Below are 27,398 nucleotides of genomic sequence, written 5' to 3' on the forward strand. Positions count from 1 at the left end.
CCCGTTTCCGCAGAACAGGACGCAACGGTCAGCCTGTCGTGCTTGACTCCGGCGAGAGAGACGGGGACGACAGGAGAAAGAGAGAGAGAGCTCGGCATCTTCCCATGAATATTTTGTAGCTGATTTGATTCAACCCGGTGCACTCTCTGCTGTCAAGTCCATTGCTAAATTCATGTTCCCGAGTGGCTATGATAAGGAGTGTTGCCAGGCTTATATAAACTCAAGGCAGAATGCAATAGATGAGTACTTTGGGTCTCTTCATCTGGACAAGCTCAGTATAGAAGAACTTATGAGCACTAAATGGAACAAATTGAGTTCACCGATAAAGAGATGGAACCGTGCAATGAGAGCTTTTGTTCGAGTCTACCTTGCAAGTGAGAGGCGACTTTGCAGTCATGTCTTTGGTGAACTTTCAGATTCAACCACAGACTTGTGCTTCTATGAGATTTCGTTTAACTCAGCTATGCAACTTCTACGCTTTTTTTAATCTGTAGCGATCGGCTCTCCTAAACCAGAAAAGCTTTTTCGTTTGCTTGATATGTATGGGGTCCTGTATGATCTGCTCCCTGAAGCTGAATCCTTGTTTGAAGCAGGGTATGACGATGTGATTTTAATTGAGTATCATGAAGTCCTACTCCAACTGGGAGAATCAGCAAGGAAGACATTTGCAGAATTCAAGTATGCCATCCAATCATACACTTCATCCAACGCCGTGCCTCGTGGAGACGTGCATCCTCTTACAAAGTATGTTATGAACTACATAAAGGCTCTCACAGCATACAGCAAAACTCTCGATTCACATCTCAAGGACACAGATCGAAGATATCAGCATTTTGCTTCTGACATTCAGTTGATGGCAAACTCGTATCCTAGTTTCACGGTAACAGCTTTGCATCTACAGTCAGTTGCTGCAGTTTTGGGTCTAGACTGTACAAAGATGATCGGTTGCAGAACATTTTTATGATGACCAACATCCACTATATGGTCCAGAAAGTGAAAAACTCAGATCTCAAAAACTTTCTTGGTGATGACTGGATCCGGGTGCACAACCGGAAGTTTCTGCAGCAAGCGACGAGATATGAGAGAGCGTCGTGGAATAATGTCCTCTCTTACCTGAGTGACGATGGCTTGTGTGCTGTTGGTGACACTGCTTCCAGTAAAACCATCAGGGAGAAGTTCAAACATTTCAACCTGTCCTTTGAAGAGGTTTATCGAGTTCAGACAGCATGGTCTGTTCCAGTCTTCCAGATGACCAATTTCGCGAAGATGTCAGGATTTCAATATCACTGAAAGTTATACATGCCTATAGGACATTCATGGGAAGATATTCGGTCCACCTAGATGGCACAAGGCAGCACCGAGATCGTTACATCAAGTATAGGTCCGAGGATTTGGAGACACTTTTGCTGGATCTTTTTGAAGGAAGTCAAAAGTCATTGCAGCATTCTTACCGAGTGCGATGCCTCACTTGTAATTTTTTGCTTTGTATTAAAATGGTACAGTTGAACTATTATAGTGATGTCTTGTTCTGCCCAACTTGCATCAGCGTGCTTTTTGTTTGCGGCACTATTGCTGCTCTGCTTAGAGTTCCACATAACTTTCTAAAGTATAGAGGATGTTTAGCAATAGCAATATATTGTTGACAAAACTTTTCGTACCAGAGTGTAGTTTCTGAATATTTCGTTACGGAGACAGTAATCCTGCATTCATGAGTAATAAGTTGCCTGCACTTAAATGAAGGATATGTAGAGGCTGGAAACATGTTCCATTATCTAAAAAAAACTTAAATGAATGATATGTGTTGCTCTACAGGTTCAGAATAGAATCGTTCAAAGTGATAAAGATAGATAGCTACATGGAATATTGATCTGGAATGTGTGAAAGCAATTCTTCACACCTGGATGGTTCAGTAGACTAGTAGAGATGAAAAGCAATTCTTGCAACTTGGCACGAAGCTATCAGTATATTCTTTTTTCAAGCAAAGAAGCTAACAATATATGTTAGTAGACCCAACAAAACACAATGAATTTAATCAACCTCAATCACACCCCCATATGTACTGTACATGATCTAGCCATGCATGCTTCTTCCTAAAAAAGAAATCATTTAGTAATTCTATTCCTGGATCATGGCAGAATTTGCAATTCAATGGGGAAAAAAAGGAGAAATGGAAGAACACATACAGCTACTGCCACCCCTATGAAAATTTTTGCCTGCGTGGATTTCGAATGATGTCCTCGCATTAACAACAATCAGTCGAACGCTACACGATCACTTATTCTGGCTGACCGGTCATCCGGCGCGCTAGTCATCGCCGTCCTTCTTGAGGTCGGACGGCGGCAGGAAGTAGTCCGTGGTGAGCCCGTGCACGTTGAAGTCGGCCTCCTCCACTATCCACGTCTCCTCCAGCTTCCTCTTGTGGTTGACGGATCCCTCGCCGTAGCGGAAGAGCGTGACGGCGGTGTGACCGCCGTGCGCGATGTTGATGCCGTCGATGTAGCGGTAGTCGGAGATGACGGACTCCATGCTAGTTTCCCAGAAGATGTTCTCGCTTCGGCGGGCGCCCTTGCCGGACTTCATGCGGAGCAAGTGCGAGTCCTCGAGCTGGATGAGCAGCCCCGTGCGCTGGCTGAAATAGCCCCACACCGTATGGTGGATGATGTCGAACGCCGCCGCGCTCCGCGCCCGCAGCGTCGCCGCGCCGGCCTCCAGCTTCAGGATGAAGCACTCCTCGCCGTTGATGATCTTCTCGCCGATGCACACCGCGTCGGAGAAGAGGTTCGCGATCGACCGTGGATCCAAGCCCTGAGGCCAGGCAGCAAGAACACGATCGATCGTCGATGCATCTGGCTAGCTGAATGCATCATGCATGGCTGCAGCCTCTCATCACAGGTGATGTGCATGTGCGTACCTGGAGGGAGCGGCGGAGGGGGCGCGGCGGGCCGCGGGAGGCGTGGGACTGCTCGGCGGCGGACTGGCGCCAGGCGACCTTTCCGTCGCTGCCGGCGCTCATCTTGTGGCCGGCCATGATGAGCTCGAAGTACCAGACCTCGGGGCTCTTCTGCCAGAGCACGAAGCCACCGACCTCGGCGCGGCCCTTGGCGGCGTTGACGGCCTGGTCGCCGAGGTGGAACTCGGACGCGCACATCCGCACCTTCCCAACGGCGTACATGCTCTGCACCCCCTGCAGCGCCGCCTGCCCGCCCGTCGCCGCGATGTACTGCTGAATGATGTACTTGGCCGTCGACGCTTGCTAATTCATTTTTCATTCACGCAACAACCCACACGCGCGTCAAGAACCAATCAACGAAACGCAATAACGTGCATGCATGGCGCTTACGATGGATGAGTCGCGGATGGAGCGGCTGAAGGCGCGGTCGTGGGGCACGGGGCAGGGGATGAGCGGCGAGCCGACGACGTTGAGGAAGAGCTGGAGCTCGGCGTTGGCGGAGGCGGGGCCATCGACGGTGGCGCGGTCGAAGGCCTGGGCCTTGAGCCAGGCGCGCATGTTGGCGCCCCCCGCGCCGCGGCGCTTGTCGGCGCCTGGGGCGTTGATAAGCATCTCATCGGGGATGGGCACCTCGAGCACGGTGTCCAGGGAGTCGTCGCGGTCCAGGTTCGGGCACAGCTTCCTCATGGCACGCCCGCCGCGTCGTCGCGCCGCGCATCAATGCCGCCGATCTGATCGCGGTGGAGCAGAGCTAAGCTAGCGCGTGCCTGCCGGAGAGAGAGAACAGAGAGAGAAACAAGCGGGAGAAGGGAAGGCCAAGAACATGTAGAATGTGCCATGCATTGGAAGCGAGGAATAAGTGGATCGCGCAAACAAGAAAATTCTATGGTGTCGTGCTGCAAAACCACACGTCTGCAGCACAGGGCGGATGGAAGCCAGCTGTCCCCAAGAACCAATCTCAAAGTACTGAAGCACACCAGCGCCAGATAAGGAAAATCCCAACTCGTGAGCGGCCAGCCGCAGCGAACGAGCAAGCCAGCTGAGCCATGGTCGCGGGCCGCCGTCAATGCGCCGCGACCGAAGCGACGCCCCCGCCGAGCCAGCAATCGCCCTGGATGCGCTGCCGGTGAGGACCGAAGCGATCCTCTGCCGGCGGTGTTCCCGCGGCATTTGCTCACAACTGCTTGTGTTCTTACAGCTGCTTGTGTTCCGCCGGTGTGCAACGTTTGATTTACGTTCTGCGGTATTTGCTCAAAGGTGCTTGTGTTCTTGTCACAAATCAATTCTCTAGGTTATTTTTACCTGAATCTTGCTACGATTTGTTAGTTCTAACTTCCATGAATATTCATGCACATCTCCAGTCTGTTGAAATGCCCGGCGATCTCGACGGCACCGGCCTGCTCGGCGGTGACTAGCGTCATCACATCAACAGCGGCAGCCTCGGCGATCTCGGCAGCGCCGGCGTGCCTCGGCGTTCTTGGTGGCGCTGGCGTGCTCGGCCGGAACGAACGTCGTCATCTCATTAGCGGCAGTAGCTTCGGCGATCTCGACGGCGCCGGCATGCTCGATGGGCAGTGATCTCATTGGTGGTTCGATCTCGCACGCGTTGGGCACCGAGGAAACCTTGGCGGCGCGCTACTTGGACCTAGGAGGCCTGCCCGTCAATCTGGCTCAGATACGCTCGTCTACATGTCGCTGCTCTCGTGCTCCACGGCTGGTCCTCGGCTCAGATGCACTTGTGGTTGCGCTCGTGCTCCAGAGCTAGTCCTCGCATGCTCGTCTCGTGCGGATGGTTTGAGATGCACATATACATACAGGTGACGGGCATCCGGGGCGTGCTGCATGAGGACGACTGTGCAGCACGCCTCCATAGAACTTTTTTTTCCGGGTTGAGGAGCTAGTGTTGGAGCCTAGAGGTGATCGGGAACTACAGGCCCTTGCTTAGTGCTTGACGCGCGGACAGCATCCGCGCCATGGCCATGCGTTGAAGTCAGGTTTTCCTCCACGTCCATTCTCGCAGCAATAGAAGCGCTGCGGCACTTCAGCAATTGTGCCAATGCTGCCAAATCAGTTTGAAATTTTTCATAAGCATCTGTACCACTTTCAAATAAATTGTAGCACGGTTGTACACGAAGGGTTGCAGACTCGTAGCAATGGATATGTTCTCCTCACATCACAAGTTCTCAATGCTTTCTTCTGTCTAGGCGTGGCTCAGGCTAAAAAAATGTCCATGTTCAGTTTTTGGTTAGTTTCATCTAGGCCCGAGAAAAAAAAAGTGGCCAATCCATTGTTACAGCTTATCTAACTTTATACTGATGTCAGAACTGGCACGAGCCCAGCCCCAAAGTTGGCCCAAAACCCTTAACGGGCATGGCTTTTGACCAGCCTCTGTATTCTCGAAAGGGATTTTTTTATACTTTTAACTTAAAATATTAAATAAATAAACTCTTGGTAGAAAGATTTGTAAAAGTAGGATGCGGTTAGCCTTACCGAACAGTAGTCGTCAAAATCACTGTTCATGACTCTTATTTTCTCTCACATATACTCTATTTAAAATAGTAATCTTTTATTACTCTAAAAACTTAGAACTTTTTATATGTGTTTTATAATCCATGTATAACCTATTTTAATTAGATTTATCCAAAAAACCTGTATAGAATTTAAACTAAAATTCTTAAAAAAAACTATTTTATAACTTCTAACAATTGTTAGGGTCTCAAATAAATTTTCAAAAGTCTGAAAAAATCACTAATATTCTTCTTATATGATATACTAATTTCTAAAATTATTTCAACCATAGTCACTGCTGGTAAAGAAATCCACTGCTTCGTGCTCTAGAAACACACCAGCAGTGAATTTCTCAAGCCAAGCCTCATGAAAATATTTTTAAAAATCTGAAAAAATTCACTAATATTTCTAAAATTATTTCCAGCCTTATGAACACATGAAACACACCAGTAGTGAATATCCAGCCATAGTCACCAGCAGGGAATTTCTAAAATATTATGGAGACATGAAACGCACCAGCAGTCCAGCACCCGTAGTTCAGGTAAAGAAATCGAACTCAATCCATAAACATGAGGCGTAAGTACATGACAACTGCGACAGACATCCAAGCTGAAGAACGAACGATAGCCAAATCTCCACCACGACACCAAAGCCCCCTTCGTACAACCGGCCGGTTCAATAGGACTAGAGAGCTCCTTGACGCTGCTCGACTGCCTTCTGAGCACGTCACTTCACCAAGAAAGCTAGAACGGAGACAACGGCGAGGAGGACGTGGCTACCAACAAACGCAACGGCAGTGCCAGTGCTGAGGGCGCTGGGAGCAGGGCCAGACGCGGTGACCGGTGTCGTGAAGCCCCCTCCCGTGCTGGGCGTTGTCGGGGCACTCATGGAGCCTGGCGACGACGTGCCCGAGCCAGTTGCATTGCTTGTCCCTGCGGCACTGCATGCACAGGAGATCGGAGGCAGAAATATTTCAGTCCCGTGATTGTTTGAACACCGGCGGTGAACGATTTTTGCTCGCTAGGAATCCTACGTACCTCGGGGTTGCAGGGTATTTGCAGGTTCCAGAGCCTGCAACCGACAACAAAATGTGTCAGAGGGAAGTTACTAGAAACGACCCTGGGATGCAAGTGTCTGACGACGGCGAGGAAGGGGGGATGCGTACTCGGGTCTGTGTCGGTGAGGTTGGCGGTGCCGCCGAAGTCGCAGGTGGCGCCCTTGGACTGGCTGTTCCGCTGGAAGTAGCTGTTGGCGGCGTAGGAGCAGTGCGCGCGCACCGTGACAGGGCTGTAGCACAGCCCGGTCGGGAGCACGGAGGCGCAGTCCGCGCCGTGCCCGCACGCGTAGTCCAGCGTCCTCTGCAGCGCCGCGTCGGCAACGTCCGGCCGGCACACGCACCACGCCCCGTCTGCATGCGCCACACAGTAACACATGCAAATGTTCCATGAAATTAAGCGATGTGTGGACACTGAGCTGGGTTGTTGGATTGGGAAAAACACGTAGTGACAGTGTGCAGGAGTATCGAATACTGACACCGAAACCTCGGCAAATTAATTGCTAGCAAGAATGTATGTCTGATGTTTCTGTGAGCTAAGTGGCGTGCGCAACTTGTGCAAGAATGTGCTAGTAATCGAAGTCGAAAGCGAGATGTCTCACCTGATCCTCTGAAGAGTGGCATGGCCAGCAAGAGTAGCACGAACAGTGGAGTCGCCATTGCGCGTCGCAGAGTGTACCTTGCGGGGCGCTGCTAGCTTCGTGGTTCTACTTGCATCTGGTGTGGTGTGACACTCCATTTCTCTTTATTGGCAATCATACCGACGGGCGCGTCCATTATTTTGCTCATTTCGTCCATCCTGCAGGCTGTCCCTTTGGACGGAGCTGCAGCTGCCCCGTCGGCGGCGCGCGCGAACGGCTGTTTTTTAGGGTACTTTGCTCCAGGTTTACGAGCCATCGTCTTCCAAAGTAATGTCACGCAAAGTTGTTTGTGCGGTCTGATGTGTCGTTCTTTGAAGTGGCAGATTGGTAGTGCTAGCCAGATGGTTGTGCCTTTGTTTTCTTCTCTTTAGAGAAACAAAGCAAACACATGAACGGAAGATACTTTCTTTTATGGAAAACTAGCAAGATGCCTCACGTTAATAGCGTGACTAGTCTCGCTATAATATTTTGTTACGATAATCTTTGATTAAAATTTAGTATTTTAGTTTTTTTTCGAGGTTAGTGTTATTTAGTTACGAAACGCATAAAATTATAAGAAGAAATAAAAATTATGTTAGTGAAAGAAAATCATTTATACTCCAAACTTGTACCCGAATCGTATTGGTTCAATTCATATCAGTTTTGATCAACTGTCAAAATCGTGTATTAGGTATAGTCAGCTCAATCAAAATAAGAATATATTTACTTGTCTGCGTACTGTGCCTTTACCTGTTGGCTACTTGATGTGATAATCTTAAGTTATACGGTGCTTCTTAATCTATTATCGTAATAAGAAATTTGAATTTTTTTTATTAATTTCAGCAATTGATTAATTATATTTTACACAGACTCTTTATTTAGGTATTTGATTTTTTATAATAATTTGATTTTTTATAAGACTATATTTGATATGGATCCTTATTTTTTATTCTAACCCTAATTTTAATTATTATTAATTTCATTTTATTCAAACTCTTTATTTAGATATTTTGCTTCCCAACCCATATAGAAATCGAACTGCTACTTTTTTATAATTTTAATTCCGAATTTAGGTATTTATTAATCATATTTAATATAGATTCTTTAGTTTAATCTAAATCGTTAAATGTTTATAACAAGCGGCGGAGGTTGGCTTGAAATGTAGGAGGGGCCAAATATCAAAACACAACAGATTATGAAGGAAACATGTGATTATTTTTGCAGTCTAACTAGCTAAGAAGGCACAAATCTAATGGTAAATCACAAAGGGCAGGGGGCCATGGCCCATGTTGGCCTACATGAAGCTCCACCTCTGTTTATAATAAGGAGTGGTTTAGATATTTTCTTTTTTTCCGATTAATATAGTAATTTTGTGATTTTGAGAACGAACGTGATAGCTTATTTTTCTTTTCAAATAATAATATAATAGATGAAAAGGAAATTATATATCTGCAGGAAACTGATCGCTGTCAGTTGTGCACATGATGCTCATCATTTATCAGCCACCATGCTTTGAGCTGTCTTCATGTCAACGGCACGTTTGTAGTGTTGAACAGTTTTGAACAGATGCATGAAAGCTATGCCTAGAAATTTGTAAGAGAAGGCTTTCATCTTTTCTCAGTTATCACAAATGTAGAAATATGTCCGCCAAGCATAACCAGCGAGCTCAGAAGCAACAACCTCCCTTATTCCCATTCTACATTATCCATATTCCTCAACACATCAACTACACGTGATTTCCAGGAAGCGATTGGACCATGCATTTGTCATGAACTCATGATAGCAGCAAAACTGACAACTGAAGCAACAAATGAGAAATTACCAAGGTCCAGGTACCTAAGGTAGAATTTATTATTGAAAGGTTCTCGGGACAGGAGCACAGGAATGCTCACTTCAGCACAGTCCTGGATTGGATAACAAGCATCGCAGCACACAAGCCTGAATATTCAACATCCAAGACACATCAACACAAAACCTGAACAACAAGCAAACATCCAGACACAGTCACACAGCTCGGCTTATTCCATAGACCACCTGCGCTAGGACAACCACTTCAAGCAGATGGCTTCATCAGTGCCGCGACCTTCTGAACAGATGGCCTCGCCATCAGGCCAGCCCACCATGCCTTCACATGCGGATACGCGTCCAACACAGATGCATGGGGCGTCGCAAACAAGCAAAGGGTGACAGATACATGGTTAAGATCAGCTAGACTGATGAAGTCTCCAGCCAGGTACTTGCACTTGGTTAGACGCGCCTCGTACACCTCGAGCACCTTCTTCAGCTTCTCGAGGTTCCCCTCGACAGCTTTCTGGTCAGTGGTTCCCCCAAGCATCGGACGGATAAGGCACTCAAAGAGAATGGGATCCATTGCAGAAGTGTACTGATTGGCCTCCACTTCCATCCACACATCCACCATTGTTAACTCTTTGAGGTCGCCCTGCTTCAACAATTCTGGTTTGTTTTTGCGGCTTACATACTTGCAAATTGCACGTGATTCTAACACAGAGGGAAAATAAGAATAAAGTTAGATAATCAACAACATTGATAGATGCCCAATGATTCTACGGGAGTGTTCAACTGTTTTAAATCGAACCACATGATAGCCTTGTTGTAAGTTATAGAAAAGGTAATAGCACCAACAATAAAAGAAACAGTCACAAGCATTGTACTGAAAACAACTCTCCTTGTATTTACAGAGAATTTTTTTAAAGAGGGATCTCCAGGAGATAGCATCATACCCCAGAGGTACAAGTCACCATCTTGCAAAGCAGGAACCTGACCAAACGGCTGCAGAGAAATAGATAATCAAATCAAGAGTCAGGACAGTGAGTTTTAACAATCAGATGCCACGGTTCTGATGCAACTGCTACATGCTTGCCAGATAAAAATTTCAATGACCTTCACATAAGCTTATTTCTTGTGTACATCATATTAAATTTCAAAGAGGTGACACATGCTAGTAAAGACATGTCGCTACATCATAAACAAGCTGAAAACATACATATATTGAATCAATTCCCGTTCTATGCCACCAGGCTAGTTGTATCAAAGTATATACAAGAAATCCTTCTCATGTTTTTATCTTTTTCAACAGTTTAAAGAGACAAAAGATATATTTAAGTTCAAAATGCAAAATTGCACATCTAATTAATTTGCAGACAGTATATGACTTCAGTTATTTCTGCATTAAACTCGGCTTAAACCAAAAACATGGCCAGTCCAAATGGATGCCATCAATTTCTCGGCTTCACTTTTTCCCCTCACCTGAACTTCCCAGTTTATCACTGCCCTTTTCTCTATCTTGCTTGCACTTGGCTAGATCAAACCAAATGATTAACCACCGAGCACACGAACCGAATCGAGCTAAGAGAACCAGGCCAAAGAGGGACGAACCAGACCGAGCAGGCCAGCACGGACAATCCCCACTTTCTTATTAGCACGCCTACCCCTATCCAGATCGAGTTTCAGGAATTCAATCCAGTTCGCCCAGGCCAAATCTAGGTTCTACTTTTACCCTAAACCCTAAATCTAGATCGCGGAAGATGGTAAAACTATACATTTCGTTAGGGGGAGGTGGGTGCCTGGGTGGTGTCGGTGGTGGGTGCAGGAAGTGGTGAAGTGGCCAATATGCCCGGATTTTTGGGCAATCTGAAACGACCTAGAGAAAATTCACACCTTTAATTTCTCGATCTTGGAACTTACTGCTTGTAATCTGCAAAACAAAGTTCTTGTCTTCCTAAACCTTGATGTCCCACACCAAACCCTACCCTTGAATCCTAAACCCCCCTTGAATCCCGATAGGCCAGGCACGAGAGCAGCACCTCTCCAGACGACACAACGACGATAAAAAAAAACGGAGCACGAAACTCGTATCTCGAGAAGGAACACCGAAACCAGAGGGAGAGCAACCGAGGAATACGCACGTTACGGGCGAGGTGCTCGGGGCTCTTGTGCTCGCCGGTGCCGAAGTTGATGGGCACGATCTCGTACTCGGCGCCGGCCTCCTCCAGCGCCACCACGCACCTCGTCACGTTCCACGACAGCGTCGCGCCGTACAGCTTCATCGGAGCCATCTCTCTCTCTCACTCGAATCCCTTTCTCTCCTCCTCGCCGCCGCTTCCGCTCCTCCCTGATCTTCCGTTTCTTCTCCCTCGTCTCGTTCTCGCTTCGCGAAGTGTCGCATCGGGTTGGGTCCCATTTAATAGGCGACGGGTTGGAACTTGGAAGTGAGCTGCGGGTGCGGGTGCGGGTGCGGGTGTGGCTTTTTTTTAGTGGGCTGGTGTGGCTGTTGAGAAGGAGTGGCCGAGCGGGAGCGGGACAGCGGGTAGGTGCGCGGCACAGTACTCCATATTTTTTTACCCCCACGAGTCGCACGGCGAGTAGTAGTTGGAGTACTCTTCCAGCAGCAACGCAAATGATTACGTTCGGTAGTGCGATGCGCCACCGAGGCGTGGAGCCGTGGAGGTTCGTCGCATATCTCCCTTTTGCTGGTGCAGGATGCTTCGGCAACCTCATTTTTCTATCGTGTTTTGCTGCACTTTTTTTATTTGGGAAAATTGCTAATTGCAAGTCGGGATTTCGAATATGCAACTGCATCTCAATTTTCTTTACGCTCTAACAACGGCAAGTTTTATGTGTTTTCAATTTCCCTATTTCGGTTGTTATCACGTGGTCTCTAGATATGGATGAGTTCGTCTAACATAGTATTGGAAGGTGGTAAAATACTCGATATAAATAATGGTAACCAAGGCTCGCCCAATTGGAAGGATCGTAAAAGCGTGTGATGGTGACAACCTCTCGGTTGTTGCTGTAGCAAATTTCAAGAAAATTGGTATGCAAGTTTGTCTGGGCAAATTAAGCATCTAGATGAATGCTAGAGTGGTCACAAGGTTGGTCATCGGGTACATAGGGTATTTTAAAATAAATAAAACTTACAGACCGTAAGGAATTAGGATTGAAAATGAGTATTTGAAAACCCACTAGCTTGCAAGTGGGTTTTTGTAATTTTTTTCTTTTTATTTTGTATTGTTTGGTTGTTGATGCTACTGGCTTAGCCGGAACGAGCTTCATCATGTTGTCTAAAAAAGGAAAAGAGAAAAGGAAGTTCTTCATCATGTACAGAACAGTTCATAGTGTTTACCTACTGGAATCATTTCTGGGAGGAAAAAGGCTAAAACTAAAACGGTATTAGGGGAAACATGATACGTGAAATTCGACAGAGCACCAACAAGAAGTGGAAATTTTGGACACCGTGCAACGTGCAACCTTCTTACTTAGACAATCCTGAACAAATCAACGGCGATACATATGTGTGATGTGCATGCGTCAGTCTTGTTAAGTAGACAATTCGAACTCCTTCAAAAAAAGTACACAATTCATCGTAACAAAATATTTAATCGTTTTTTAATGGGAAAAAAAACTTAATCGTTGGTTATACATGTGATGTGTACGTGTCAGCGGCTACATAAGAGAAGCTCAACTTGTGGCCGGTATTTAATCGTTTTTTAATGGGGAAAAAACTTAATCGTTGGTTATACATGTGATGTGTACGTGTCAGCCAAATCCTCTATTGTTGGCTCAAAGGTGAACCGTTCCAAAACGCTGAGTTTGTCCGGGCTACTGCTCCTATAGCTAACTTTTTTATTACTAGTTCATCGCAAGAAGCCACTGCCCAACTGCTACCAAAAAAAAAACTATGACACACTTCAGTTTTCTTTAAAAAAAAAGAAAATGTGACCCCTTTTCTGTTTACCCACTCCACATCCTTCATCGTGATGGGCCCCGATGACGAGTTTAATTTTATGTCATCAGCGTCTAACGAACAGGGGGAAAAAGGCATCTCCAGAAGCACAAGCGCCCATGAAAGTCAAGTGTGACATAAGAAAGTGAGAAATGAAGGAAATCATGCTTAAGCATAAGCAGACCGGCTAGATGTTTGAAATAAAACAATGCACGTTGGAGCAGATAACTAGCTGCTCTGAAATTCGGAGTAACTATAATCCAGGACTGAAAACTATCATCCAATCTTAAGTTTCCTTACCCATCTAACATCCAATGCATGTATGTATTAGTTCGGCGGTGGTTGAGTGCATACCTTATGCAGGCCGGAATAAAGATGTTTCTTCGTCTTCGTCTAAAATAACGTATTGGTTCGGCGGATGAGAGAACGGTTAACATACTCATGCACTTTGTGTGTTACCACTTGCAACTCAAATGCATCCATACCACCCCAAATTCACCCCTCGATCCTGGTGACTACGATGGCCATGGCTACCGGAGGCGTTGGTCCTAACTGCCAAAGATCGGATCCAGCAGCACAGCAGTGACGGTAGATTGTAGATTGTGCAGGTGCACCATGGATCAATTGTGTGCAAATGCGCAGCCGCAACACGAACACCGAACGATGTTTTGGTTTGCACTTTCGTGGGCTTTCCGAAACAGCGAACGGAGTTCGATCGGTCAGCTCTGATGTCTCGCCACCAGAGGCTCCTGATGCCCGGCGGCCAAGCGCCACAGGGAAGTCCACTCTCCTGAATGGTCGGAAGATGGAAGCCAAGGCGCGATATACTGACAATGTAAATGACGTATCCATGTTGAATCTTCAGAGCTTTAGCGAGTCGTCGCGGCTATATTATGCAATTAACCTGCCTTAAACATGTTGAATCTTCCGAGTTCTCATTTGTCTTTACTACAAATTTAACACTAGCTTGACTTGTTCATCACTTGCTATTTCAGTAGTGAAATGCAACTCCACGTATACTTGTGGACCCATAATCTATCTCTTCGACTCGTCCGTTCATTCCACCCAACTTATATTCGTTCATCCTTTGATTACCTCACCTACATCTCCAATACAAATTTCACTGCAAAAGAACTATCTTACGTGTGTCCATGTAGGCTAGTGGAAATTTCCCTTCCAGTTCGGTAAGCAACGTGATGCATTGACATACCTAAGAGACCAATGCAGCCAGTATGCTCTCTGTTCAATGCAACTACGCAGTCAACGTAAATAAGAAAATACATTTGTGGGGCAGTAAAGTCATCTGGAGAAGAAGAAACAACAACAGGTTTGATCAAACGCAAGCTTTATATACTGAAGAGAAGGATTGGCATGATCTGTAATTATGCTTAGTACTATACATAGGTTGTAATTAACGTAAAGATCAGGACAAAACGTTGTATTAAAGTAGGCTGAAACCAAAAGCGGATCCAGAGGCTCCAGCCCTTATACTGCTTTGCAGGTAATGTAAGCCCCTTTTTAAGTCTCCTAATAATTTTTCTATACGAGGGAGAGTAAAAAGAAAAGAGAGAAAGAATAAGAGTAAGAGGAGAAAGAGAAAGAAAAAAAGTAGATGAGCCTCTCTCTGCACTCGTCATTAGTGATACCCTATACTAATGTCAATAAAATTCGTATGGACTTCAAATAGTTAAGAGTACAATCAAACTAATTAAGCCCATGGGCCGTACATGAGGAGCTTGTAATGGACCGAATTTCAAGCCTACAAGTTCGCGTGCGATAAGTTTGACTTGCGGCCTTGCCCACCGGATAGAGGTGTGTAAAACACCACAACATTTGTCACACGCAAGACATGGATTTGATTACCAACATCTGAATTCATCGTCCATCGAATCCAGCTGGATAACTAATCCGGACTCGTGCAGAGTCCGGAACGTTTTGATCGGTGTAAGTGTGCAGAATGGAGGATGCTCGGAAAGGACGACCTACAATTAGGACCCATTTAAATTAAATTTAAATTAATCACAAGAAGGATCATTTAATAAGATGAGAGCTAGTCCATATATATTATTCAACGTGTCGTGTGGTAACCCTCATCTCACTATAACAATCGTAGCCACCGATGATTAAAATGAATCTAATTCCGACAATCTCGATACGTGTGCGTTGCTAACTTGTAAAAAAACTATTATCCACAACATGAATACCACAATATGATGAAGAAACAAGATTATAAGAAAAAATAAGTTGATATAAAAGACAAACGACAATACTCATCTAGCGTTAACTTACAATAAACATCGCAACGGAAAAACAAAACTAAAGAAACAAAACTGGTGGCGTCATTTGCCCACAAGGCAACCAACTGGGGGCTAAAGTAGCCAGCACCTAATTTCACCTGAAAAGAAAATAAGCAACATGAGTACGAATATACTCGCAAGACTTAATCCATGGTAGATACATATAAATAATCCGACTCCAAGGATTATGTATTTGGTTGTTAGCAAGGAAACGACCATAAAGTTAAGTAAATTCATTATGCGAAAGTAAACTTGATATAATTGTGTGAGTATCTACACTAGAACACCTATACTAATCTATCATGTAGACATAACTTTAATGGAACCAAAATAAACATAACTGTAAATGAAACAATCATATCTCACAATAACCAACATACATTCCCAACATACCATCCATCTCAAACATCTCACATTCATTACACCCTATAGGGATACTCCTGGACCCACACGATTCGATGATCATTCGGCTTGCGTGATCCGCTAAAGTCCACGCAAGGGGTACTCATGTCAACATTTATCAATAAGCTCAAACCGTTTGATCATACACCGATAGATGCGGGGGTCATCCAGAACTACTCTCGGAGCAAACTGGATACCCCAACCGGTTTCTCATACCCAACACCATCGACTCGCACGCCAAAAAGCCACATCTACAAAGGTATTCGGCTAACTCACCCCATATCCGGGTATGTGACAAGTACGAAAAAGCGATAAAGTCAACTGCTCTGACGGACGATGCTTAAACGATATAAGAGGTCTACGACATATGGGCTCCTCTCTCGAACTACCCCGAGGAACTCCGTTGAGGCAGATGATACTTTTAGCACCGTCCACATCTCGTCTTATTCTCACAACTCATCAAACCAACATCATCAACCCAATATTATGATTATTGTGAAAGTAATTAATGCATATACTCGTGAACGATGAAACATTTAACCGCTCGACTTCTACCGGTGACCTGTGCATTGCTAAGCATCACGAGCAACTTTTAAGTTATATTAAACCTAGGTTACAAGAATATAGATAATCAACAATTCATGGTGGGGGAAATAATGCATCAAAATAGGCTCTACCCATGGAACCCGACATGCAAACATACCTAAAGCATAATTTATCAATTGAGACGATACATGATCCAAAATAATAGGTGCACCAAAATAAGAGGTGTAGTATACTTAGATGCTTTCCTTTCTGCTTTTCTTCAATTCAGGATCAATGACAAACCTCCTCGTGATAACTTGCTACTCTCCGGTTCGGCGCGCTAAAGGAAATTATGCATCACAATAAGTACTATGAAATGCTATAAAACATACTTTATTATGCATGAAATATTTTTTCTAGTTAGAAGAAGTCATAATAAAACTAGCATAATTGGTTTCACCAATTTTGGACTCGTAAAGAATTAACGGTGAATTAATGAAGCCTTAACCTAATTGATTTATCTCAGAATTTTAATTAGTTATTTTATGGAATGAGACAATTTTAATAGGTAGACTAGGTTATTATGGAAACAAAAAAATTAGTTTCATAATTTTTAGAGCTACAGAGAATCTATTATGAATTTTACAAGTTACAGCAAACAGTGAAATGCACTAAAACAGTTCTATCTGAGTTGACCGCGGTTAGACTACCAACATGGGTGGTCAGACTGCTGGGAGTGACGGTTGGACCATGGAAAAATGCGGTTAAATCGTCGCCATGCAGAGAGATTCAGGGTCTGGCGGTCAAACCGGACCCTTAGGCGGTCTAACTCTTGGAATGACGATTAGACCGCTAGAAAATACGATCATACCGCTGTGCTCGGCCGGGAGCACTTGGTGAGCTCACCGACAATGATTCCAGCGATGCCTTTGGCCAAAGCTAGCACCTAAACGCTATATGCGACTAGGAAAACCTATTTTAGGTAGTTTAAGTGACATTCATGGGGCCAAAAGCTAGGGCCCTATGGATCAACATCTATGGCTATGGGGAGTGGAAGAACTTGTGGGAAATAAGGGGAAAGGGTGTTGGAGAGCTTTACCTTGGTGTGGGGAAGCTTGCTTGTGGGTTAGCCGGCTTCGGGAAAGCTCCGATGTGTGGATTCGCTACAGGGTGCTCCGACTGGCCTAGAGGTGGAAGAAGCGCTTCGGACTTGGTCTGGCGTAGGGGTTGCTTGGGGATGAGCTCAGGGACAACGTGGGAGACTAGTGGGCGATCTCCTCCTTCGATCTTCGGTCTCCGTTGAGCTCGGGTGGGGACCTCCTCTTCTCTTCCTCCTTCTCTCTTCTCTCTCTCTTTCACTCGGTGGGGGAGAAACGGAACGGTGGGTGGATGGATATGTGCTGGTCGAGGGCTTAAGTGGCGGTTCTTTGTACTGGCGTTCGGACTGTGAGGTAGCTCGGTCAGACCGCCTGGGAGCAGAGACCGTGGGAGTTCTGCATGCTACTGGTGGTTAGACCGACGGAAGCTCGGTTGGACCACTAGGGGGGTTTCTTCCCTGCTTCTTTCTAAAAGGTTTAAGGGGTTTTGGGGTTTTGGGTACGATTAGAGTTTTGGAGATGATTAGGGAGACCCAACATACATGGTGGAAATGCGTATACGCTAAAAACATACGTTTTCAAAATGTTTTAAATACTTAAAACACGATTTTGAAACACTATAATGCTTATGTATGCTTAGCGACCGAATTAAGATTTTTGGGTTGTGACAAATCCTCCCCCCTTAAAAAAGAATCTCGTTTCAAGATTCGGTAACTTAGGGATGAGGGCGATGGGCTACACACCGCCACAAGGCGAGGGATGGATTATTTTGGTAGCAACACATCCTAATGGGACAGACTTTCTCCAACGCTAAAGCAATGCAACTACGATAATGCATGTTCAAGGGTGAAGTGTCGCATGGGCCTGCATGTCGAACTAAGCAATGCATCTTATGCAAAAGTCAGTAGTAAATCAATTAACACCTCACACGTTTTAACCGCAAAGCCCATCACGATCTCACACCTAGGATTACACTTATAGGCATAATATAGCTAACACGTTATATATCTCGCGAACAAAAGCTACGCCCTAACTCGCATCTGTTCAAACTCGACTAACAAGCTGTCAACTAGCCCTGAGGCCTACGTGACTATTTAGTCTAACACCTTGGTGCCGAAGATATGCTCCTCGCGCATCTTCATCGCATCGTCTCTTGTTGGTAACTCCCACCATTGCACTGTCAGCTTTCTCCCACCTCCTTGCTTTCTTTGTGGAGAAGAGTGTTTTCAACTCTCCTTTAACCCGTGAGAGAATAAGGTGAGTTAAGAACAAGTTGAGTCATATCAACAAACACAATACAACTTATAAGAAGAGCACGAAATTAAAGGTTAGTGAGTTCTATTAGTAAAGTTTACATATTTTACTTAGGACCACCATACTACTCTGATCTACAGTCAACCATGCTCTGATACCAAGCTGTCAGGATCCATCTAAAATAAATTCAAATTAATCACCAGGACGATCATTTTTTAACAAGATAAGAGCTAGCCCACGCATGTCTTTCGACGCGCCGCGTACTAACCCTCATCTCACCACAACATTAGTAGCCATTGATGATTAAAGCGAATATAATTCCGACGGTCCCGGTAGGTGTGCGTTGTTAACTCCTAGAAAAGCTATTATCTACACATACCTGAACAACATGAATACCACAACATGATGAAGAAACAGGATTACAAGAAAAATAAATTGATACAAAAAACAAACGATAAGGCTCATCTAGCGTTAACTTACGACAAACATCACAGCGGAAAATCAAAACTAAAGAAACAAAACTGGTGGTATCATTTGCCCACAAGAACCGAGGGCTAGAGTAGCCGTCACCTAACTCCACTTGAAAAGAAAATAAGCGGTGTGAGTACGAAAGTACTCAAAACTTAATCCGTAGTGGGTACATATAAATAACCTGACTCTAAGGATTATGCATTTTTGTTAGCAAGAAAATATCCACAAAGTTAAGTAAATTCATTATACGAAAGCAAACATGATATAATTGTGTGAGCATCTACACTAGAACACCTATACCAATCTATCTTGTAGACATCAACTTGAAACATAAACATAGCTAGAACAAAAATAAACATAACTATAAATAGAACCATCGTATCTCACCATAACCAATATACACTCCTAGCATACCATCCATCCCAAACATCCCATATTTGTGACTCTACGACCGATGCAAATGGACATAAGCGTGCTTGATAACCGAGAGCGTGGCAATTTAAATTGATTTTACACCCTGCAGGGATACTTCTGGACCCACACGACTTGAGGATCATTTGGCTTGCGTGACTCACTAAAGTCCACATAATGGGTATTTGTGTCAACCTTTCCCAATAAGCCTCAACTATTTGATCATACGCCAATAGGTACGGTGGTCATCTAAAACTACTCCTGGAGCAAACCGGCCTCTCATGCTTGACACCATCGACTCGCACGCTAAAAAACCACAACTACAAAAGTATTCAACTCATCCGTCCCATATCCGGGCATGTGGCAAGTACGAAAAAGTGCTAAAGCCAATCGCACCGATAGACGGTGCTTAAACGATGCAAGCGGTCTACGGTATCCAGGCTCCTCTCTCGAACTACCTGAGAAACTCCTCCGAAGAAGATGATACCCCTAGCACCGCACACATCTTGCCTCATTCTCACAACTCATCCAACCAACATCATCAATTCAAAATTATGATTATTGTGAGAGTAATTAACGTCTATGCTCGCGAACCATAAAACATTTCACCGCTCGACTTGTTTGTTCAATAAAAAGTGATCAATTTTATAGTATATATCTAGAAAAAAAAAGGAATACTTTTTTTAAAGCAGGTGTCCAATACGTTAATTCCATCGACCGGCCTGCCAACCTTGGCAAGATCATCTGAGCACACGGAGAAGCACGCTCGCTCCACGGCCACCGCTCTGCCTGACAGCACCGAGCGCCTCGGCGGCTTGCCCTACCGGAGTTGATCTAGATTATACGAGCATCTCGACAACTTTCTGTATCTGAATTTTGCACACAATTATTTTATTATCTGAAGATCGTTTGTTTATTTTAGTTGGGGCCGTAACTTGGACATTTAGGTATTGGAACCTCTCAAGACTCGGTGCTCCCACAAAAGATTCAAGCTTTCGAGGTACAAGAATGTTATTACTCTTTCCTAAGAAAAAGTCGATCCAACAATTTTAACATATGATATGGAGTAGATCTAGATTATACGAGGAAAAATTTTGGACCACCTTATTGTTCTTGGATATTGATTCATGATTACTTTTTAAATCCAATTTGTTATGTGTAGGAACAATTGTATGTAAAATCACAAATATTTGAAGCATTGGATGCCATAATTTAGTGCATATGTTTTGATTCAGACCCAAATACCAGCAGAATTTCTATTGTCACGAGATGCATCATATATGTGATGTCACTATTTTCCCATATAATGGTGATGCAAACATCGGGCCTCACCTATTATTGTTGCTTCTGTGGGAGAACTGTCACCATTTGTCAATATCCTATGTAATTCTGCTGAGTGCTTATGGTCCCATGTTTGTAGGGTGTTTGTGTGAAAATGATGGTTGTCGGTGCCGAACATACTGCTACAGTAATTGAAGATGGTGACCTCTATGGATGATTCATGCCATTTTATTGTAAGGTGATGTTGAGCTTGGAGCTTGGAAGTGTACGGACTCAAGTTTGGGCTTGATAAGATAACGTGGCGTCAATTTAAATCATCTATCGTCTTGTTTTATAAAAATATGCGATGATCAGTTATAAGGATATGTTATGTTATTTTACATTGAATTTACCTCTATTATTTTATGAAAAATTATGGTTTCGTTGTATGTCACATGTTACATCTGGTCTATCACTATTTTTTTTTTTTTTTTGACAAATGTTTGGTTCAGATACATGGTTTGTCACTAGATCACGATTTCCTTAGCATTTGTCGGTTCGGTTGTTTTACGCGTGTTTCATCTAATCAGAAATATTATCTTTTGAATATTTTTAGCGTCCATCGCAACGCACAGGCATTAACTATTAAAAAAAAGAAAAGACACAGTAGTGTTTAAAAAAGAAAAAAATGGCCTAGGAAACACTAACACCATAGCTCCACAGCAACATGGTTGCCTATACGGGCCGTGGCCCAACTAGCGAAACGAAACCCCCTGGTTCTTGGAGTTTTTTTTTTATATTTTTTTTAAAAAAAATAAATAAATAGATTTTTGGCGAAGATATTTGTAAAAGTAGGTGCCTGCAGCCCTCTCAGAGGACGGTTACGGTTCCTAACCGCCCTCTTTTTGTCCTTAAAAATGTATTTTTTTGTGTAATTAAAGAAATAAAAAGAAAGGGGTGTAAGGAAATTAAGAATTTAAATTTGGAGTAGGTTATGTAATAGCGGGAGAAAAAAATCAGTAATTAGTAGTCGCAGCATTTTACGTGGGTATGAGGTGCGAACGAGGACAAACATAGTATTAAACATAGGGTGAAAACATTACAATACACTGTAACCGCGACGACACGATGAGAAAACAAAGGTGGCATGTACGGTTCGCACTAAGACCTACTTATTAGTGCGCCGATCCTAATCATAACATGCCTTAGGGAGGGAAAATATGTCGGGTTACATTAGGTAGTCTCTACTGCGTGCATTTAGGATACTTTCCCTTTCGGAGGGCATCGGGACCTGTCGCCTTAGCACGGTGGGCTCTCTCCCACTTTCTTTCCCTCTCAGCCTCTTGAGCCTGAGCCACGGTACGGTCGTGCGCCGCCTTCCTCATGCGCTCTTCTTCCTCCCGCTTGAGGCGAAGTTCCTCTTGCTGTTGCTCGTACTCCCAACGTGCGTACGCTTCCCTTCTCCACCTCATATTCATGTCGACCCACAGCTTTTGTGAGTCATTTTGCTCATTGTCGAGTCACTGAATAAAATCACAGAGCGGTGGAGGGGACTGAACAAATGGAACAAGATGAGCGGTTAGTAAAAGAGGGTGTGAAATCGGAAGAGATGAGGCGGATATCTGTTACCGTACCGGTCGATAACCAGTTGTTGCATGGCGAGGCTTGTCATACTCGTAGTTGGCACACATGAAGAAGCGCAGCCCATAGGTGTATGACATGTCCTGCGACTCGCGGAGCTTACAAAGGTCACCACAGAAGCACATTGGTGGTTCGAGACCTTCAGGTATGTTAGTCCCCCAATGTTTCTTTGGTGGGCTCGATGGAGCTGAGGAAGACATTGCAGTTGAGAGATATGAGAAATGAGCGATGCTTTACCGTAAGGAGGTTCGGCTATTTATAGTTGGGGGAGGCAAGAGCATTGGATTCGCTCGTGAAGAAAGGAGTGAGGGCATGGGCGTAGCTGGTGGGAGGAGCATCAGATTCCATCTTGAAGAATGGGAAAGTTGTGTCATTGCTCATGGTTAGAGATTCCACGTTTATTGGTACCCGTGTTGTCATTTACTGATTGGAAAAAGCTGGGTAGTGTTGTCACATCTTGTTTAAAGCCTGCGACAGGAGGCATGTGTTGTCAAGTCATGGTTAAAGTTTAGTGCTGTGGTCACTTCTTCATTGAACGTGTCTGAATATGAAATGTATTTACGAAATGCTAAGTCGACCATACAAAGTAAACGTGTCTTAATACATAGGAGTACATCACGAAGCGAATATGCATATGTTAGTTACATAAAATGTAAAATGCTACTCATGCCTCCCTCGTTGCCGTCGCCCGTGCGCCCCATCGTGGTCCCGATGTCGCTGGTTAACCCTCACGTGACCCCTGGAGTAGATGAGAGGGTCAGGTGGACCGACGTGTCTGGTAGGCTTAGTAGGGACCACCGGTGTCGAGGGCTCATCCTGCGTGGGCTGTGTCCGAAGGGGAGCACTGGAAACCTGGGACCGCTGAAGGACGTCGTAGTCAGGTGTGCCCCCGAAGAAGTCACGGACGATGTCGTATGCGGTGTCGGGGCCAGCCTCATCCTCCTGACTAGGGTAGGAGGATTGTGAAGGCTCGGCAGGCGTCCATGTGTACTGGCTGGAGGGGTCTATGAACAAATAATCACGTTAGATACGAATAATATGGTATTGAAAGTAGTAGTAAAAAATATATAATTGTACCTACGTGGTACGACGGTGCAGCAGAAGAAGGCCACGCTGACGTGCCGTAGTACATTGTGGGCAGGGTAGGGCGTGGGGCCGCCGAAGACGGACCGGCCTCATCACCGAAGTAACCTGAGCACAATATTAACTTATTTTGCTAAAAGTATTAGAAACTAGGAAGAAGGGTGCCCGGAGTACTTGAGGGTGGACGCACAGGGCTCGATCTACGAGGCTGCGTCGAGACTTGTGCAGGCGGATCTAATGAATATTTAATAATAATAAGTAAAGGATATTGTTCAACATTATTCAAAAGTATAATTCGTATCATGTTGATCCGACCCTCTATGACGTGGTAGAAGGGGTCGTGTGGGTGCCGACACTGAAGAACGTCAGTGCACGTCTGACGGCCGAGATGACTCAGCGTGTACACCACTCGACCTGGGAGGTGGCCCTGCTACATCTGTGGTAGATCGGCAGAAGGTGAGCTTTAAGGCGCGTGTCGTCTTGTCGAAAACCCGTTTAATGAAGCTCGCAACATCCGACGCACTTAGGTGGTGCTCTTGCCGGACATGGTCCATGGCAGCAGCTGCATCCCTATTTACGTCATAAATGATATATGTCTGCGGATACGAACAGAAGTGAACAATTAAAGTATACGGTTATGTTCATTCAATATGGAGTACGGACTTCAAAAAGTTACTTACTGCTAAAGCGGCGTCCTCGTCCCAAAGCACCGTGTATGTCTCCATTGTCGACGCGATGTGGGGCCGGACATCCTCAGGGGTGTAGTTGACACGGGTCCGTGTACGTGGTACATACCACCGTAGGTACTCCCTGAAGTTCCGCTCGCTGTGGGGACGAGCCTCCTCTACGACGTCCTGTAGCGCTTGGGCCCATGTTGCCACGTAAGGGGCCAAGCGCTCCGCCCAGAGGTTGCCAGCTGGCTGGCCTTTTTGCGTGTACCTGCATTGAAACCACGGTAAATGTAAGTCACAGTGAAACGAAGGTTGCTAAAACTATAATTTTGCAAATGTACCTGTGGACTTGCACGGGGACGCTACGGATGTGGACGAGCGGGAATGCCTAGTGACGGCCAAACTGCCACATGACACGGTGCGGTGAGTACTCTTCGACGTAGATGTCGAAGACAAGGGGTGCCTTCGTGAGCCAGTACTCCTCGTCACGGGTGCACAAGGGTGACAAACCCAACCCTGCACGCGCCTACACGGACGGAACGCTGTATGGCTCCCATACCACATCGTTAGAAGGTAGCCTGTCAAACTGGGTACGAAAATGCTCGTACGCGCTGCGAGGCTGCTCGTGCGCCCAGTGTGGCTGAGTGACAAACATCAATACAAATATTTAGAGACAAACACAATACGAAGGAACGTATGTGTCTCCGGCCTCCAACGACCGACCAGTGCTGCTATCAGTGACTGATCGAAGTAGAAATGACGGGCCGCAACCTCGGGGTTCTCCGTCGATCGGGCCTCGACCAACCGGCAAAGCGGTAGGAGTCCGGCTGCTGCCAACCTATAAGTGTTGCAGTATATCAATAATATGGAACAACAGCAGTGATATGGCAATTTTGTATCAATTTTTCTAAGTACCTGTGCTTCTATCGCTTGTCTATCGTCAGTAGCTCTCCAGGGCCTCGTGGGCGAAACACTCCTAGCTCCGTCTGGTGCTCAGCGGATAAGAAGCTGCGATGCTTCTTGTCCACGGCAGGGTCCAAAAGCTCGGGGGTCGAAGGGTGAGCCATCTCTGCATTTGAAAGACATGTACATTAATACATTGATAAATAAATACAATAACAATATACTTTGGATGCAAATTAACTATATGCGAAATTAACGAATATTAAAATGGTACAAAACAAGCACAACACACATAAAGCTCACCTAGACAACAGGTGCATCACCGCATGCATTTTTGGGACAATATTTATAAGTGTGACCTACTTCATTGCACTGACTGCATCGCTTCATCCTAGGGCCAGCCTCGGATTCATTCATATCGTTGCGAATCCGACGAGTTTGTCTTCGGCCCGGTGCATTCTTCATCTTTCCTAAATCAGGCACATATATTCTTGTAGGCCCTGGGTTACTTGCAAAAGTGTCAACAATGCCGTAACCATACAGCTCCTGGTTCCAGGTGTTGAGTATTTGATCTTTCATAAAATACTGTGACACATATTGCCTGGGAAGCATATGGTGCTCCGCGCACGCAACTATGACGTGTGTACAAGGTTTGTGGAGTAATTGTGGCTTCTGACAACTACATATGCATGTCCCATTCCTTAGCACACACTCTTGAACATGCCGCTCACGTCTACCCCCCCTCCGACCCTAATCCCGACACAAGACACTGAACCTGTACTCTGCAATGCCCTCTTGATTTGCGCGATGCATGTGGGCCTTCTTATTAGCCTTCTCCATATACTCACATAGCATCCGCCCGTAAAGCATACGATTGTCCTCCATTACAACCTTAGCAGCTGCATACCGATCAATAAAGTACTTGCAAGTCCCATGCAAAATGCCTTCTACAATTCCAATTAGTGGTAGGGACCTCATTCCTCGCATGACCCAGTTATAAACCTCTGCAAGGTTTGTAGTCATTACTCCATACCTTGCACCACCACTGTCGTACAACAGAGCCCATTTTTCATTCGGCTCATTGCGTATCCACTGTGAGAAGCTCCTAATAGATGAGCCCGATCTCCTTACAATCTGCGGAGTATCGGTTGGGAGAGGACCGAGAGCTATTGGTTCATCACCGTTAGGTGCAGCCTCCGCAGTTTGTTTTAGAGTCAGTTCATCAAGTCTTGCCCATAATGCATTGAACTTACGTTGCTGGTTCTGACTGCACAACTTCTTGAAGAGCTTTATTAACTCTTTGTTTTTAAACTGTCTGTAGAAGTTCGCACCCATATAGCGTATGCACCACCTGCTTTTGAGATCGGGCCACTGTACTGGTACACCCTGTCGCACGCTACCATGTTGCATATCCAGCAAAGCCTGCAATAATCATGCATGTCTATCATGAATGAGACACACATCTGGTCGGTCAAGAACAATTGCATATTTAACCCGCTCTAGGAACCAATATTAGCTGTCCCTGTTCTTACTCTCCACAAACGCAAACCCTAGTGGCAGGACTTGGTTGTTCCCGTCGACCCCTATTGCAGACAAAATCTGCCCTTTGTACTTCCCAGTCAGGAATGTTCCATCTAGGCATATGATGGGTCGGTAATATCTAAATGTTTTGATAGTTACAGCGAATGCAAAGAAAGCACGCTGCAACACTCTTTTTCCGCTGTACTCCACATCAGTAGAGGGGTAATGCTTGATATCATAGTAGCTGCCTGGATTTCTTGCACAAATTGTGGCTAATTGACGAGGTAGATTGTGATATGAATCTTCATATGTACCGAACCTCATCTCAATAGCCTTTTGTTTCGCCCTCCATGCCTTCGTATAGTTTATTGTGTACTGGAATCTTTGCTCAATAGCACGGATTATTGATCGTGGCTCATACCTTAGGTTGTCCACAATCTCTCCGCACATAACATTTGCAATGAAAGCAGAAGACAGGTTCCGGTGGACGAACTCTATTTCCTCAATGTGACAATTATGTTCCTTAACTATTGAGCATTACCAGTAGTCTGCCCATTTCCCTCTGAATGCGTGCACCCGTCAAGGGCACTGAGGCACCAAGCACTTCACATCGTACTCTCTTTTACTTGATTTAACAACCTTGAATTACCTACGAAGAGACAACGACCAGAATTTCACTGCATCAATAACTGCCTCTTTTGTAGGGTACATAGCACCCTGTGACACCTCATTCTCATGGTACTGCCACGGTGTCTGGTCAGCCTCGCTAACCACCAACTTCGAAAATTCATGATCCCATCTGCAGGAACTGGAGCATTACCCTCCTCCTCAGAAGAATCCCCATCGGCAAGGCCTTCCTCCAACTCTTCATCCTCCAAATCCATATCTTCAATGATGCTAGGGATGTGCTCCCCTTCATCAGCTGCACCCATCGGTTGCAGCTCTGGAACATCACCAACCTCCTCCCTGGACCCTACATTAGCCGCA

At 45.2% G+C, this 27,398-nt stretch overlaps 3 protein-coding genes and 1 pseudogene across 3 annotated transcripts; 1 reads left to right on the forward strand and 3 right to left on the reverse strand.

Moving 5' to 3' along the window:
* The first annotated feature begins 46 nt into the window (after window positions 1-46).
* On the forward strand, window positions 47-1,643 carry LOC133906898 (exocyst complex component EXO70E2-like; annotated as a pseudogene).
* A 311-nt stretch (window positions 1,644-1,954) lies between these two features.
* On the reverse strand, window positions 1,955-4,107 carry LOC133908812 (uncharacterized). Its single transcript, XM_062350981.1, has 3 exons — window positions 3,341-4,107; window positions 2,912-3,253; window positions 1,955-2,805 (listed from the first exon to the last, which is right to left on the reverse strand). Exons 1-3 carry the CDS (start codon window positions 3,635-3,637, stop codon window positions 2,305-2,307), a joined length of 1,140 nt encoding a protein of 379 aa, XP_062206965.1. The 5' UTR covers window positions 3,638-4,107; the 3' UTR covers window positions 1,955-2,304.
* Window positions 4,108-5,953: 1,846 nt separating this feature from the next.
* LOC133910105 (PLASMODESMATA CALLOSE-BINDING PROTEIN 3-like) lies at window positions 5,954-7,231 on the reverse strand. Its single transcript, XM_062352623.1, has 4 exons — window positions 7,115-7,231; window positions 6,624-6,866; window positions 6,496-6,529; window positions 5,954-6,398 (listed from the first exon to the last, which is right to left on the reverse strand). The coding sequence occupies exons 1-4, from the start codon at window positions 7,170-7,172 to the stop codon at window positions 6,185-6,187; spliced, it is 549 nt and encodes a 182-aa protein (XP_062208607.1). The 5' UTR covers window positions 7,173-7,231; the 3' UTR covers window positions 5,954-6,184.
* Window positions 7,232-8,943: 1,712 nt separating this feature from the next.
* Window positions 8,944-11,379, reverse strand: LOC133908813 (glutathione S-transferase 1-like). Its single transcript, XM_062350982.1, has 3 exons — window positions 11,059-11,379; window positions 9,874-9,922; window positions 8,944-9,631 (listed from the first exon to the last, which is right to left on the reverse strand). Exons 1-3 carry the CDS (start codon window positions 11,206-11,208, stop codon window positions 9,186-9,188), a joined length of 645 nt encoding a protein of 214 aa, XP_062206966.1. The 5' UTR covers window positions 11,209-11,379; the 3' UTR covers window positions 8,944-9,185.
* Window positions 11,380-27,398: the final 16,019 nt, after the last annotated feature.

This window comes from Phragmites australis, chromosome 2 (assembly GCF_958298935.1).
Source record: "Phragmites australis chromosome 2, lpPhrAust1.1, whole genome shotgun sequence".
Lineage (NCBI taxonomy): Eukaryota > Viridiplantae > Streptophyta > Magnoliopsida > Poales > Poaceae > Phragmites > Phragmites australis.

Bases quoted from the DNA above. Each gene is read 5' to 3' on its own strand.
- LOC133908812 (XM_062350981.1), bottom strand. From the start codon at position 3,637: ATGAGGAAGCTGTGCCCGAACCTGGACCGCGACGACTCCCTGGACACC. The intron at 3,254-3,340 runs GTAAGCGCCATG...AAAATGAATTAG, and splicing joins CCATCCGCGACTCATCCATC to CAAGCGTCGACGGCCAAGTA. The intron at 2,806-2,911 runs GTACGCACATGC...GCCTGGCCTCAG, and splicing joins CCCTCCGCCGCTCCCTCCAG to GGCTTGGATCCACGGTCGAT.
- LOC133910105 (XM_062352623.1), bottom strand. From the start codon at position 7,172: ATGGCGACTCCACTGTTCGTGCTACTCTTGCTGGCCATGCCACTCTTC. The intron at 6,867-7,114 runs GTGAGACATCTC...TGGCGCATGCAG, and splicing joins GCCACTCTTCAGAGGATCAG to ACGGGGCGTGGTGCGTGTGC. The intron at 6,530-6,623 runs GTACGCATCCCC...TGTCGGTTGCAG, and splicing joins CCTCACCGACACAGACCCGA to GCTCTGGAACCTGCAAATAC.
- LOC133908813 (XM_062350982.1), bottom strand. From the start codon at position 11,208: ATGGCTCCGATGAAGCTGTACGGCGCGACGCTGTCGTGGAACGTGACG. The intron at 9,923-11,058 runs GTGCGTATTCCT...ATTTCTCTGCAG, and splicing joins CCGAGCACCTCGCCCGTAAC to CCGTTTGGTCAGGTTCCTGC. The intron at 9,632-9,873 runs GTATGATGCTAT...CCTCTGTGTTAG, and splicing joins TGGTGACTTGTACCTCTGGG to AATCACGTGCAATTTGCAAG.